Source organism: Watersipora subatra, chromosome 4 (assembly GCF_963576615.1).
Source record: "Watersipora subatra chromosome 4, tzWatSuba1.1, whole genome shotgun sequence".
In the NCBI taxonomy this organism is placed as follows: Eukaryota; Metazoa; Bryozoa; class Gymnolaemata; order Cheilostomatida; family Watersiporidae; genus Watersipora; species Watersipora subatra.
Window position 1 is genome coordinate 29,403,442 of NC_088711.1, and position 16,498 is coordinate 29,419,939.

The window sequence follows — 16,498 nt, forward strand, 5'->3', positions numbered from 1 at the left end:
AAGCCATTCAATCTATTCATTTCCAGCTCATGCTAGTTGCATTCAAAATTTGCTTCCACATTATGATGACAACAGAGCTTCGCACCAGCTGTTATATATATATGAACAAATATATTTTTACCGGTTACTTATACAATCAAGTCGCTAGCATAAATTAAAATTGTTTATGACACGTCCAAAAATTTCTTCGACCATTAAATATTTTACAATCCTTTTGTCTATAGTTCAATCTATGCAATGAACTTGAAGTATTTTTCGGTTTGGTTATTTTTATCGTTGACGTGTAGCGTATTTGCTTTGAACAAAATATTGCGATGCAAATTACTACACAAGCACTATTTCTGTCACAAATCATTGTTGGTCCGCATTACAATACAAATATTACGATACTCCAGTAATGGTACAGGAAAATCCAGCAAGGATGTCATGGCTTTCACATGACTGAGGCCAATTCTTATTGGTCAATCTATTTTTAATATGATACATCCTTTAGTAGCATCAAATATTTACACTACTCTTTGACAAGACATTTTATTGGTGTGCGTAGCTAGTATCAAAATATTGAATGGTGGTTATGTGGTTATAGTAGTTATAGTGGACATGGTGTCTAGGTGTCTATGTAGTTGCATTAGCAGTGCAGTAGTAGTGTATCACAGCTAAGTATAAATAGCCAGTATAAATTCATTGCATACTTTTTCTAATGCACAGTAAGCAGTATTGGTGCACTGGTGGTATTGCCTACTGCAAATTGTACAGTGCTGGATGCAGTGGGAGTGTTGACAGTTCACATTTCAGTCCTAAATGTAGTAGGAACCTTTACATTACATTACGTATATATGCATGCACAGCACATTTTCATGAAAACTCATCTACAGAATCGAGTATTGAGTTGACTAAGGTGCATCCACAACACTATTGCTAGATGTGAATGCTGCTCAACCTTTAGTATGAGTGGGCAAACAAATGGATCACATTTATTGTAGCATGTTGCATATGATTTAAATTAACATATCTTATGGTTTTAATACGTAATCTTAATAAGAATACAAAGACCACACTTTATCAAAATGGTGATAATACCCTTCTCCCTAGTCCAAATGCTATGGGAGTTAGAATGTAAGTTCACAAGCTTGCTAATATATCATCTGAAAATTTTGTACAATGCAATGCGCTTGTTTGGAAAGTCAGCAGTGCCAGTTGATCTGCAGTATCAAATTCGAATTAATGCACAGTTGCAGTACACATGCAGTTTCAAGTTTTGAAGAAAGCTCATTTGTAGTATGCATGAAGGATTGGGTTTCAGGTAATGCGTAATGAAATTGAACTCGCAGTAGATGGCAGAGGACAGTATGCAGTAGGAGTGCAGTAGCAGTACATTTATACTGCGCATTAGAAAGTTGTAGTTCGCTGCAAAAGTACTGTGTGCTGCATTGCAGTTCTAATGCATCACAACCTTGGTTGGGGGCAGTTCTAATGCATCACAACCTTGGTTGGGGGCAGTTCTAATGCATCACAACCTTGGTTGGGGGCAGTTCTAATGCATCACAACCTTGGTTGGGGGCAGTTTTAATGCATCACAACCTTGGTTGGGGGCAGTTCTAATGCATCACAACCTTGGTTGGGGGCAGTTCTAATGCATCACAACCTTGGTTGGGGGCAGTTCTAATGCATCACAACCTTGGTTGGGGGCAGTTCTAATGCATCACAACCTTGGTTGGGGGCAGTTTTAATGCATCACAACCTTGGTTGGGGGCAGTTCTAATGCATCACAACCTTGGTTGGGGGCAGTTTTAATGCATCACAACCTTGGTTGGGGACAGTTCTAATGCATCACAACCTTGTTTGGGGGCAGTTTTAATGCATCACAACCTTGGTTGGTGGCAGTCCTAATGCATCACAACCTTGGTTGGGGGCAGTTCTAATGCATCACAACCTTGGTTGGGGCAGTTCTAATGCATTAGAACTGCCCTGTGGTTGTGGAATATTCTCATAAACTGCCCGTTTTTCATCATTGATTTTGTCCAATAACATCCTCTAGCTTTAGGATTTTGTGAAATTTCTTTAAAAAAAAGCAATGCAATTTGGAGGATCCGGAGGCGTCATCATATTTCACATTTAGTTCTTCACAGCCCCACTTGTACAATCAGCAAGCACACATTAGACTTTACAGATGTTTAGCTGCGGTTATTCAAAAAATTGAGCAGTTGAATTGCAACTATTACAACAAAAGTACTTGGTACGAAAAATTATACGAGCATTTATGATCTGCAATTATTACTAGACTGTTCTCCATCTATGAAGCTTATCTCGGTTCTTATTTTTGTAAAAGATTTATAGCCTTACAGGGATGAACACAACTAGGGGCAAATATTCATGTAAACAAGGCGATTGGTGCAAGAGCCATGAGCTAGCGGTGGTTGAAGTTACAGAAAACTGGCGAGCAGTTCAGTTCGTAAGGTCAAAAAAGGCCAAATGCAGCCTAGCCAGAGGCAGCCCACAGCTGAGTTGTCAGCCCAAATCTGAATGACCTTGGCACAACTAATTGAGTAATTCAAGCTCTAAATCGCTCATACAGTGCAACACCACTGAGCATTAAAACCTTAGACCTAAGTTTATTGTTTTCATTTGTGTCAAATATTCATGATCTGAAAACAAGCATTCAATATCTTCGTTAACTAGGGTGTTTGCAAAGAGAAATTGTTACGATAGACAAGAAGAATTTTGACTTGCATTATTTTTTGAAAATTGGAGGTTTCTTGAAGCAAACTCACTTAATTTCTGTTTCAAAATAGTTTATAAAGACTGCATAATTAAAACTTTGTCTAAGTCAGTAGCGATTCCATGACTACCAAACGTTATGCCATATACAAAATGTGGATAACAGATTGATTGCTGCATTTTTGTTTAAGTTCTTCTGCCAGTTGCAGCAGCACTTTGAAATCGTTTCTAGCAGTAAGATGAGCATTATTCACTGGCGTAACATTACAATTCATGTCGCAGCATGACATAAAATAGCTCTTTATATAGAGCGTAGCATGAGTTAGCTGCAGAATTATACAATCTATATATTTACGAGTAAATCATAGTGTGTGTTTTTTGTTTGTTGGTCTGTTGTCTCAGTGTCCAGCTATAGCGACTAGAATTTAGCAATTAATATCTGCATGGCACTAGTACTCAACTCGCGGCATTTAAATCGCAAGTCTACAAACAAACGATAGTTGCGGGAAACCATTAGGCTAAGCTGTTCTTATCTCAACCATTTTATCTATCCTTTAAGTGATTGCACACGCATGATATGTACTTTTTATTATTAATTAATATTTGTAATTTTCAAATGTACTATTTCAAATGTGCCGTTACACTCCTATATCCAGTTCTTTACGTTTGTACAAGTATTGAGAGTTTGTACAAGTATTGAGAGTTTGTACAAGTATTGAGAGTTTGTACAAGTATTGAGAGGTACCGGTATCTTTCATTAAAACTTCGCTTGAAACTTAAAACATTAGCTTCTGCTGCAGCAGTAACCTTTTTATACACACTATTCTATGTACTCGTTGTTATTAATTCAATGTACGTTAATTTGCTTTCTCTGTTCGTATTAATTGTATCCGTGTCAAATAGTTTTTTTATTGTAGCAAAACAGTCTATCTAGCCATTACTTGCTAATAATTTTACATTTAAACACCTTGACATTTGTTTTATTTGTACTCAAAATTTATTGGAACTGCACAAACACATGAGAAAAGTGTTTTGTGCAGTACATGTATGCTGTATTGTTTGTAGATAAGGGCAAGGTTACTCTAATGGAGTTGGACCCGACATATGTTCCTAGAGGGGGACGGTATGATGTAAGTGTTAGCATCTATAGCAGATACATCAGCTGTATGGTTTAACTTTAAAAGTCCTTGAATATCTTTCGCTAAGGGGCTGTTTATCAAGCTTACTGTTCATATCGTTACACGTAATTCTATCAGCTTTTCATCTGCAATGCTGCTATTTATTTCTTGCTTCTGATACTCCTACAAACTAAATAGAAACCAAAATAAAGCCCAGTTTTTACAGTATTTCATTCAAACTCATTACTGACAGCAGTTGAACAACCTAAATTGTGAACACTAGTAATAGACAAATAGCCTAACAGCAGTAATAGCCTGTTGTGCAATGCAAAAGGATATGATTGACTTGGTCAAACTTGCTCATCGCTGCGGAACCATGGAAGCTCTGATGGTGTCAGGCGGTGTCCCTGAAGATAGAGTTACCATGGGAACTCTGATTGTGTCAGGCAGTGTCCCTGAAGATAGAATTACCATGGGAACTTTGATTGTGTCAGGCAGTGTCCCTGAAGATAGAGTTACCATGGGAACTCTGATGGTGTCGGGCAGTGTCCCTGAAGATAGAGTTACCATGGAAACTCTGATGGTGTCAGGCAGTGTCCCTGAAGATAGAGTTACCATGGGAACTCTGATGGTGTCGGGCAGTGTCCCTGAAGATAGAGTTACCATGGAAACTCTGATGGTGTCAGGCAGTGTCCCTGAAGATAGAGTTACCATGGGAACTCTGATGGTGTCGGGCAGTGTCCCTGAAGATAGAGTTACCATGGAAACTCTGATGGTGTCAGGCAGTGTCCCTGAAGATAGAGTTACCATGGAAACTCTGATGGTGTCAGGCAGTGTCCCTGAAATTAGAGTTACCATGGGAACTCTGATGGTGTCGGGCAGTGTCCCTGAAGATAGGGTTACCATGGAAACTCTGATGGTGTCAGGCAGTGTCCCTGAAGATATAGTTACCATGGGAACTCTGATGGTGTCAGGCAGTGTCCCTGAAGATATAGTTACCATGGAAGCTCTGATGGTGTCAGGCAATCCCTCTGAAGTTAGAGTTTAATTTTTACATGTATTTCTATTTGCTAACTCATAAGAATGTTAAACATTATAAAAAATTTATAGTATATTTCCATACATCTACCAGTATTTTAGCAATTTTCAAAGTTTTTTCGATATTTTCCAATATTTATAGCCTACCAAAACTCACCAGATTTACTAGGAATATACCATAAACACAAAATATCATCTATATAGAAGTGCATCTGACAAATTAGTTTTTATGTGTAGTCATCAATGTATTTGAGAAAGTAGCTGTAGCTACACTTAGTTGAGCATATTGAATATTACTGTTCCCACAATTTTTTCATAGATGTCTCACTATGGATTATTGTGATGACCTACACAAATGTTACTCAAGGCCTGTTGCTATAGGCAACATCTACATGTAGTTTAGCATTAAAGCTAGACAGCTGAAAGGAGCCTGGTGAACATGTGTTTTTAATGGTATAAATTGAAGCATAATTTAAGCGTGTTCAACGGGCTTTCCATGTGAAGCATGCTTTACAGCTGCTATTTCGGTACAGGTGACGAAGAATTGCTTGTTGTAGCAGGTAAATGCCTAAAACTTCAACATGCTAGTTAAAGTTCTCTGAATAGTTGCACTCGCTTGTTACTGACGGGTAATAAATGTGGTTAGTTGAGCTATTTGATATCTTTGGCAAGCATTCTTGTCCATATGTCTTTGTGAGGACTTCTTAATTACTAGAAATTCCACTGTCATACAGCCCACGACCAAAGTGATATTGGAAAACAAAGAAAGGGTACTGATGGTTGAGAAATGCAATATTAGCAGTCAAGTGGCGCTGCAGTGCAATAGGATAACTGCAATGGTAGCTGTAATGTACTGGGTGTGGGCGTTATTATATACAACAAATAGCAATAATGAAAGGAAAAGATTATATGTTTATATCTCTCCCCTGCAATAGGAGAAATGCAATATTGGCCAATATTAGAAGTAAAATGCACTGATATTATTAGAATAACCAATATTATTAACATAATAATAATATAAAACCAATGCACAATTTTGTTTACATTTCAAAACGTCATAGCTAACAATATCACAAAGTTGTGATATTTATATAGATTTTTAGAAATTCTGTACTACGTAGTCATTGTTCTGTAGTCATCCAAACTTATAATTAGTTATTGTAATAATCTCATAAGAACCGTTAGAAAAAATATCATCATTTTCTTTACTTACACTGCGTTGGACTTCAGTTAGAATACCAAAGTACTCCAAATTGTCTAAAATGTCAGTTACTTATAAATCGGCAAAAATGAAACGATTTCAGTATTCCTAACTTAATTACAGAAACCTTCGGCAATTCGACAATGCTATAGACTGGTGAAACGTGCACGTTATTTTTTTCGTGAAATGCGCACGACTTAATCGTTCTATTCTCTGTCGCTCGGCGTTTTAATTTCCGGTCTTAACTTGGATAAAAGTGAGGCTTAGCAAGTTTTAATAACGATTTTCGGCCAAATAAATCTGTCTATTTATGTATAATCCGATCAGATGGGTTAGTTTTAGGAATTTGCAGTAACCTTTGAAAGGCTTGGTAACATATTTAAATAGGTTTATATGCGTTTTGTATCATTATTATACTTAAACGACTTTACTGAAAAATAGTTAAATTTGTTGATAGGATTTCGTTACAAGCGTTTGGTGACGGCCGTTAACGGATAATTTTTCGGGAGTTGTGTGCACATTTGCATTTATCATAAATCTCCCAAACCAATCGCTTCGCTCGCGTTTGGTCGTGGGAATAGAGCTGTTGGTATAGCGTAGCTGTTAGAAACGAGACAAGTCAGCAGCAAACATTGTGTATCAAAATTACTAAAGAACTTTGATGATTCTTGTTCTCGAACTGACGAGTAACGAATATTTACAGATGCTTATAAGTACTTACCTAAATGTAGAGTAAGTGATAGAGAACTGTTGAGACACTCATAGATCTATAAGTACTTACCTAAATGTAGAGTAAGTGATAGAGAGCTGTTGAGAGACTCATAGATCTATGCCTTCTGCAGCAACATGATGACAGGACTAATGACAGAGAAGAGTGGAGTGATTGGAGAGGCAGAGGCAGAGGGGATTGGAGAGGTAGAGGAAACTGGCGAGGTCGAGGAGATTTGAAAGGTCGCGGAGATTGGAGAGGCAAAGGTGCATATCGAGGCAAAGGTGCTTATGGGAGGCAGTACGACAGCCGGTTCAATGACTCTAGTGATTGGAGATCATCGGGCTATAAGGACAATGACTCCAAGCCTAGTAGACCAAGTAAGCATTCCATGAGTACATCTATTTTTTTCTAATTGCACTTTAGGGCTATCTAGGTAAATTTTACATGAAATATATTGGACTTATAAACTGTTTAAGCCATTTTAAACATTCCTACTCTTGTTAAATGCAATAAGTAAAGTGGGCTATATACCGTAAAACCTCTAATTGAACGTAAAACCTCTAATTGAATGCCATGGCGCTCTATTTTTCAACCCTTCTATGGTGGCGAGCAATTGGAGGCGGCGTTCAAATAGAGGCCGGCGGTCATTTTTCAAATGGCTCGTCAGAATTTTCGAAAGATAAATTTAGCCCTATTACGGGCAAGCGAATGTCACCTATATTTTGCTCTTTTTTCTGGCGGAGGGATATTGAACCTTCTGGATGCAATAAATCTGCTAACTTACCTCAAACTCAATAAATATGCACCAAGAAATATCTCTACCAGTTGATATCTATTGCTTGCAATTGACCTTCGATGATATTATAGCCTGTGTCCTTCTTTGCAATTTGTTGGTATTTTCAATTTTAATTTCAATATTAAGTTGAAGACATATTTTTATTTTATATAGATACTTAACAATGTTGCATAAAAGCTCATTGTATTCACTGATATGTTTGCAACAGTTTGCAGTCAAAACTAGCTTGTAATGTACAATAAAAGTGGAGTTAATACATAAAAGCTCATTGCACGCACTGATATGTTTGCTACAGTTTGCAGTCAAAACTAGCTTGTAATGTACAATAGAAGTGGAGTTATGAGCATCAATCCATTGTAAGCCGTGTTAAAACAACCGCAATATGCTATTAAATAACATGCTATAAATATGCATATTTACAAGTTATACAACAATAATCTATCAAATGGTACAGATATATATTCATGAACAAGTGATATAAACGAACCACGCTTATATTACATGCAGAAACCAAAATTAACGTTTTTAAAACAAAAAAATATTTCCGTCGTTTGCTCGAATAGCTGCATTCTAATTGTTGCTTTCGATGGAATAAACATTTTCTAGTTGTCCAATACCTTCCACAATATTTTCTGGCTTCAATTCTTCTTCTGCGCTGCTGAACCAATCGATATTAGCCTCCAAAAAATTTTTCAGCAGAGCAAAACTTTCACGTGCTGCATTTAGCACTGATGCAGTGCTAAAAGTTTACTCGCTCAAGGTATAACCTTTCGTCCAAAACTTGCGGACCGGTTTTTATATGCATGTCCTTCGGAAGTACTAGGACCGCGTTAAACAAGGAACTACTATTAGCCTGAGATGGTTAATAGTTATTTTTATGGCACTGCTTTCCAAGTTCTACTATCATAAATTTAAGCCATTTTTTATATATGTACATATACTTCGAAGCATCAGGACCGTGTTAAACAAGGCACCACTGTTAGCCTGAGACCGTAATTATTTCTATAGCCCTGCTTTGAAAGTTCATCTACCATCGTAAAGTTAGCCGTTTCTTATATATGTAGGTTACTTCAAAGTAGAAAGATCGCAATAAACAGAGAGCTACTGCTAGCCTGCGACCGTTATTGATTATTGCTATATTGTTGCTTTCAAAAGTTTTAACGAAAAAAACGAAAAGCTTTGGAATTGGACAACGACAGAATTAACTGTTACGGATATAAACGATTCATTATTAATACGATCTGTTTACATTTTTCTACTGACCAGTTGATAATATGGGCTCGAAAATATCAAATAATGTCGAAGTGGCGGTCAAACGGAAGTGGTGTGCAATTGGAGAGTGGCGGTCTATTTTTCAACCCTTCTCTCAGGGTGGCGGTCAATTGGAGGTGGTGTTCAAATAGAGGTGGCGTTCAATTAGAGGTTGCGTTCAATTAGAGGTTTTACGATACATATAAATCTCAAAGTTGGTGTGTCTGTGTTTCGGTTTTTCTAGCTATAGCTATTAAAATCTTGCTGGATCATTCTGCTGGATTTAAACTCATGAAGAACACAAACGAAGGATGGTAATTCAATTGTTTAACCGCGGGTCTAAGAAGGCTCTTATGATTCATAGCCCTTACTATGTGCAGTATGCACCCTTTTTTCGATTGCTCGCACTAAATGATGTATTAATTGAAACTCTATTAACTCTATGAAACACGATGGTTTTTTGTCCTCGCCGTGCTAGGGCTAATTTGTATCCGCAAAACGATATCAGCAATGACTTTCCTCGAAATTACAATTTGGCGATGGTATCTCAGTTCAGTATCATCCGTTATGGTAAAACGGGTTTGCAAACAGTTGAGTGAAAAGGTTTTAGTAATAGGTTTTCTAAAATGCATATTAAAATTTCCTTCAAGTATGTTTTAGTAAGCTAAATTCATATATAATAGATTCAGCATTTATGATGCACTTCTGTCTCGAAGGTAAGTTAACTCTATTGCTAGCTGCAATAGAGTTAACCCTTAATAGAGAGTGATTGGGTTCGTCCGTGAATAAATTAGTCCGCAAATCTGCATGAAAAGGCAATTTGCGTGAAACTTATCTCCGCGAATATTTTCATCCTGTAGGGTATAATAAAAGCCATTATAACTTTAGCCAGCGTTTGGAAAAAAGATTGCATCATCATCTCTCATGCAATCAAGATCATTAAGCCTGCTAGCTGAAGCGTGCTATTTTAATCAATCGGCACTAAAGAATGGCAGTTGTAATAAGTATGACAACAATTATTATGTTGTATAGCAACAAAGCCGCTTTGCCTAGTGGATAGGCCTGGAGGTTTGGAGTTCAAATCTAGTGCGAATCGGATTTTCTATTTCTATAACTTCATCGCTATAACACACGAGTGACAAACAAACACTGAGATTTATTTATATACCGTAAAACCTTCAATTGAATGCCACCTCTATTTGAACGCCACCTCTATTTGATCGCCACTTTGGGAGAAGAGTTGAAAAATAGAGTGCCACCCTCTAATAACCTAATTGAACGCCACCTCCATTTGATTGCCAATTTGACGATCTTTGATCTTTACTAACTTATAATATCAAGTGATCAGTAGAAAAGTGTCCACAAAATCGCACTAATAATGAATCGTTTACATCAATAACAATTAATTTTCTCATTGTCCAACTTCAAAGCTTTTCCTTCTTTTTGGTTAAAACTTTGAAAGCAACGCCATAAAAATAATTACTAATTGTCTCAGGCTAATAGTAGTTCCTAATTTAAAGCGGTTTTGATACTTCGAAGTACATGTATATAAAAAGGTTTACATTTAAAATGGTAAATGAACAACTAGTTTTAGACAAAAAGTTGAAATAGAAACAGGTCTTTTTCGGCAGCATTCTTATTGTGAGTATAACTTGTAATTTGTAAGTATCAGAAACTGGTCACATGACCTTGGGTATTTTATACAGACTGCTAGTTTGGACTCAAGCTAGTCGTCCTCATTCTTATGACTTTATGAAGAAGGGGAGGGTGCATTTTTATGCTCCGCATGTTGTAATGAAGTTTAGAAGAGTTACCATTGTGAGCGAACAGTATTTTTGAGTGTCAAACTTGAAGTTGTTTTTTCTTGTAAGTGATTCGTGAGATTTGTATTAAAAATAAGTATGAACAAATTAGAAAATGTAATCGTTACATGCAACAAGACCTATACATACAGAGTTTATTCTAGATCTGTGTTGTATGCTGCATTACCTTCACATGCACGGCAAATATTTCTTTAAACCATAACTGCCACGAACAACTTTTATCATATTTACTAGGTAAATCAGACATGCTGATTCCGATTTTGTAATCAAAATAAAGATTAGGCCACTAACTTTCAGAGTAATGAAGAACTTTTTATAGCGTTTTATTATCGGTCTCGAAAACAACACGATCGGCATAACAAGCTCCGCCCATAAATACTTGACATAACCTAGCTTTTTAGGAACAGAAGTTACGTAGGGATGTTTAGACCGATTTAGAATAATAGAGATGGGTGTTTTAAAATCCATTAATATCTAAATTCAGCCTTAAAAATAATATCAGTCTTTTCTGAAAGGTAGATAAGCTATTTAGCATTGCATATTTAAAAAGCGCAATAACAACGCTGGCTCGTGATAAAACCGCGCTTTTTGAGCTCATTTTTCTCGGCGTCCAGCCCATTTAAACGTCATGTAACGAGCTGCGAGCAATTTTAAATAGTTTATATCCGTTTCATAAAAAACTAAAACTATTTTACAGGCTGGATTTAGATAATAATGGGTTTTAAGACACCCATCTCTATTATTCTAAATCGGACTAAACATTCCGAACTTCCGTTTCTGAAAAAGCTAGGTTTCGTCACATATTTATGGGCGGAGCTTGTAATGCCGATTGTGTTGTTTTTGAAACGGATATTGAAACGCTTTAAAAAAGCTTAAATGACTTTGAAGGTTAGTGGACTAATCTTTATTTTGAGTACAAAATCGGAATCAGCGTGTCTGATTTACCTAGAAAATACGATAAAAGTTGTTCGTGACAGTTATGGTTTAATAATATATACTAAAAGTCATTTTATTCATTTTGCTGCCTAAAAACTTACGATAACCCTTAGATAAGTACTGGAAAATATTTCTGTCAGGTACTTCTGCTAGATAGAGTATTGTGTTAAGACGACTGTTTATGGCAGGTGCTTCTACTAGATACAATATTGTGTTAATAAGGCTGCCTATGTCAGGTACTTCTACTAGATACAGTATTGTGTTAAGATGACTGTCTATGTCAGGTACTTCTACTAGATACAGTATTGTGTTAAGATGACTGTCTATGTCAGGTACTTCTGCTAGATACAGTATTGTGTTAAGATGACTGTCCATGTCAGGTGCTTCTACTAGGTACAGTATTGTGTTAAGATGACTGTCCATCTCAGGTGCTTCTACTAGATACAGTATTGCGTTAAGATGACTGTCTATGTCAGGTACTTCTACTAGATACAGTATTGTGTTAAGATGACTGTCTATGTCAGGTACTTCTACTAGATACAGTATTGTGTTAAGATGACTGTCTATGTCAGGTACTTCTACTAGATACAGTATTGTGTTAAGAGGGCTGTCTATGTCAGGTGCTTCTACTAGGTACAATAATGTATTAAGAAGGTTGTCTGTCAGGTGCTTCTATTAGATTTAATGTTGTATTAAATATGTGATTCCGTCAAATTTTAGTTGATTTTAACAAAAAGTATTGACTTTTGTGTATCAGTTGAGATGTTTCTTGTTATTTTTGGCGATCTCATCGTCAAGATATTTGAAGATTAACCGGCAAAAATTGATCGCGGGAAATGCTCAAGAAAAAAAAGACATGCCTAGACTTGCCTAAAATTATGTATATAGTGAAACAACCTTTTTTTATCTCTCGTATTCACATAGGCTATTAAGATAAAAGTCTAGTCCCACGCAGCTCTATTGGCATACATTTTATTTTGTATTTGCTCATGATTGCTAGGATAAAATTTTTAACCTAGCTATAGATACATTATTATAAACGTCTCAAACGCCTCAAATAAAGGAAATTAAAAATTTGTCAGATCAGTTTCGACTAAATGCTGTGTAAACATCTGAGTACCGTCTACGATTCTGCCAGTCTACAATTATTAGGTTGTCGAGTTAACTTATTTCATCCGCGGCCTTTGTATCAGCTAAGTTCTCAGTTGCTACCCACACCGGAAACTAGCTACTAAACAAAATAAGCAAGCCGCATCTTTGAAACGAATATGTTTGAATATATGGCGAAACCAACTGCATCCTAAATAGTCATGTATTAATAGTCAACGCTATCTAGTCATTATTACTATCAATTTGTAGAAAAAAAATTACTGGTCTCATTTGATTAGTTGATTCAAATACTAAACAAATAGTTCTATGAGTTTACCAATTTTTATGAAGTCAATCAACCCATCGATTTTGGCGAAGGGTTAATAAAGCGATTCATGCACCTGGTTGGCGGTTTGCGGCGTAAACTCTCCTGCTTTCACTAAGTAGTGTGGAGCATAAAATTTTTTGAGTTTATAATATTTGGTCCGTTAGAATTGAGTCGAGCTATGCAAAAGTGTCAATACAGCTCTGGTTGCACTTCATAGATCCATCTATCAAACAATATTTCAGCACAGGTGGCAAGGGGGCTATTATGTATTCAATATGTTCTGCAAATCATGTTTTACATCATCTTCAACAATATTGTTTTTATTATATAATTATTACAAACCAAAAAAATTTCATATTGGCATAAAATTTTTATTAAAAACATCCATCCAAGTCGTAGCCACTCATATAGTTTCAGCTCATATAGTTAATAGCACAAATTAATCTACTGCAGTAAACTCAAACAAAACATAACATGGTTTGTGCAGCACAAATTCATGTCTTTATTTTCTGTGTATGATAGTTTCCACACTCCCAAAACTGCCCCACTGGTGTCGCCACATAAACATCCTGTAATTAATAAAACAAATGTAATAAATATATGTCATTCATAGATATGTTTTTCTAATTGGGCGTTAGATAGATTGCGAGTGTAATTTTCAAAATGAATAAATGTTTAACGAAAGCATAAGTATGCCAAGCCAACATTTCGAAGCTTCGTTTTTGGGAGTTAAAAATGAGCATTAATCAATTGATATTCCTCACTTTCTACAAGTGAGAAGTGAACATAAATTCTAATCATAAATATAATTTACTAGCTAAAATAGCCAAAGAAAGTTTGAAGCAAATATTATAGCTAGTTGAAACGATAAAAAAGTTATGAAACAATGATTGGTGATAGCAAAAATGTATAATTTTATTAATTAGTAAATGTATTCATGAATACTAAAAGTATTACCTTAAGCATATTTAACACTTGTTCATCAATCTAAGCCATTATATTACTAGATGCTATCGATTAATTAAGAAGCCATTAATTTAACAATCAACATCGTTTATTTTGTAACAAGAACTCACTGTGCATCCATCTCATGCACGTGTGCACAGGAAATTACATTATAAAACAGTCTCAAACAGGGACATATAATCTGAAGGTAAACAACAGTATAATTATAGGAGACTATAAAGATGAATTTACCTCCATTCTCCTATCTTCCTCTGCAGCATGACGCTGCGGATGCCTGTCAGCTCTAACCATAAGCTGTCTGTTCCGCACTTTAACCACCTGATGCTCAGAAAACTCTGAGTCACCTTCGCAGGAATCGGAAGAATTGTTACAATTCTGTTTTTCGTCAATAATTTTTACAGTAGTAATAATTTTTTGTAATAATTAATTACAATAATTCTGTAAATTAACGATGTCAATTATTTCAGTGAATATCGATGTCGATGTACGATCTAGTAATCAAGTAAAATCCCCAACTTTGATATCACAGACAATGCGTTTTACTAGCGATAACGTTTATTATGACCTATATATAAAAGTTTTGTGCTGATGATTGTCTAAAGAAAAGATGTTATATTTATCACTTGTGGACTCTTTTCACATGTATCACTATACACGTCATGAATGAAGCACTCGCTCGAATCTGAGGGTTTTAAAAGATGACCTTATTCAAACGCTTATATCTTTGGACAGGGTTAGTCTACAAAGACAAAAATGACATCAAGTTGTAGCTGATGTTTTAGCCTTTTATCGGCCTTAATTTCATTTGATCGACTTTTTTGACGCAATCACATCTTAAGAAGACATTTGATATAAATACTATCTCAAGTTAGCCATTAAAGTTAATATCTGTAGCTTTTCCTGGCCATTGCTGATTTAAAAAGAGAATAATTGCGAAGGTCTGGAGTAAGACAACTCCGTTATGTCAAAGCTGCTTCCGCTCACATCAACCTATTATGTTTTAGGAAAACCGACTGAATCCTCAACATGGAAACATGATAAGTTCGATGAGCTTGAAGATGCCATCAAAGCAGAGCCAACAAGCACCACAGCGTGAGCTCGTCTGAGCACCATAGTATTGGCTGCTTAGTCAGTACTTTCATATGGTTAGAGCAACCAGTGTCAGCACTATCAAAATGATCAGTAATGCTTATTGAATGGTGTAAGCGTACTCTTTATAGCTTGTTACTGTTGTAGATGCTACTATCACAATGCCTCCATTTTTGGCATTTTTGGTTCTGAAATTGATTAAATTTGTGTGATTTTTCGTGTACATACTAAATTAAATGTTTCTTGTTTGCTCCTTGATTACAGAGCTAAATAAATATGTACATATTTACACGTTGGCTCCTAGCTGGTGTCACAGTAGTATCTAATCTTTAACTTTTTTCTCTACCACGAGCTACGTAGTGCGACATGCCAAAGCGTTCGCGTAGAGCCAAGATCTGCATGGAAAGGCTTTAGTAGGCTTTTTACAAAAATTTTATGATTACTAAGTAGTTAAGTAATTAGCCTATGGTATCTCTACTCAACTGGATGAGAACAAATATAGGCATGTGTTGAGACAATAAAAAAGTGTTTACAACCCATTATGAGCTTAGTTTCGTTTTGTTTACAACCCATCATAAGCTTAGTTTCGTTTTCTTTACAACCCATCATGAGCTTAGTTTCGTTTTCTTTACAACCCATCATGAGCTTAGTTTCGTTTTCTTTACAACCCATCATAAGCTTAGTTTCGTTTTCTTTACAACCCATCATAAGCTTAGTTTCGTTTTCTTTACAACCCATCATGAGCTTAGTTTCGTTTTCTTTACAACCCATCATGAGCTTAGTTTCGTTTTCTTTACAACCCATCATGAGCTTAGTTTCGTTTTCTTTACAACCCATCATGAGCTTAGTTTCGTTTTCTTTACAACCCATCATGAGCTTAGTTTCGTTTTCTTTACAACCCATCATGAGCTTAGTTTCGTTTTCTTTACAACCCATCATGAGCTTAGTTTCGTTTTCTTTACAACCCATCATGAGCTTAGTTTCGTTTTCTTTACAACCCATCATGAGCTTAGTTTCGTTTTCTTTACAACCCATCATGAGCTTAGTTTCGTTTTCTTTACAACCCATCATGAGCTTAGTTTCGTTTTCTTTACAACCCATCATGAGCTTAGTTTCGTTTTCTTTACAACCCATCATGAGCTTAGTTTCGTTTTCTTTACAACCCATCATGAGCTTAGTTTCGTTTTCTTTACAACCCATCATGAGCTTAGTTTCGTTTTCCTTACAAACCATCATGAGCTTAGTTTCGTTTTCTTTACAACCCATCATGAGCTTAGTTTCGTTTTCTTTACAACCCATCATGAGCTTAGTATCGTTTTCTTTACAACCCATCATGAGCTTAGTTTCGTTTTCTTTACAACCCATCATGAGCTTAGTTTCGTTTTGTTTACAACCCATCATGAGCTTAGTTTCGTTTTCTTTACAACCCATCA

General features: G+C 36.0%; 1 protein-coding gene across 1 annotated transcript in view; it reads left to right on the top strand.

Annotated features, from left to right (window-relative positions):
- LOC137393520 (serine/arginine-rich splicing factor 4-like) overlaps positions 1–15,354 on the top strand; it is a 42,243-nt gene extending 26,889 nt beyond the window's left edge. The window contains exons 11-13 of the mRNA XM_068080100.1: positions 3,784–3,848; positions 6,918–7,164; positions 14,981–15,354. Of these exons, the coding sequence (XP_067936201.1) occupies positions 3,784–3,848; positions 6,918–7,164; positions 14,981–15,072 (404 nt within the window). The 3' untranslated portion in view covers positions 15,073–15,354. The remainder of the gene's footprint in view (positions 1–3,783; positions 3,849–6,917; positions 7,165–14,980) is intronic.
- Positions 15,355–16,498: the final 1,144 nt, after the last annotated feature.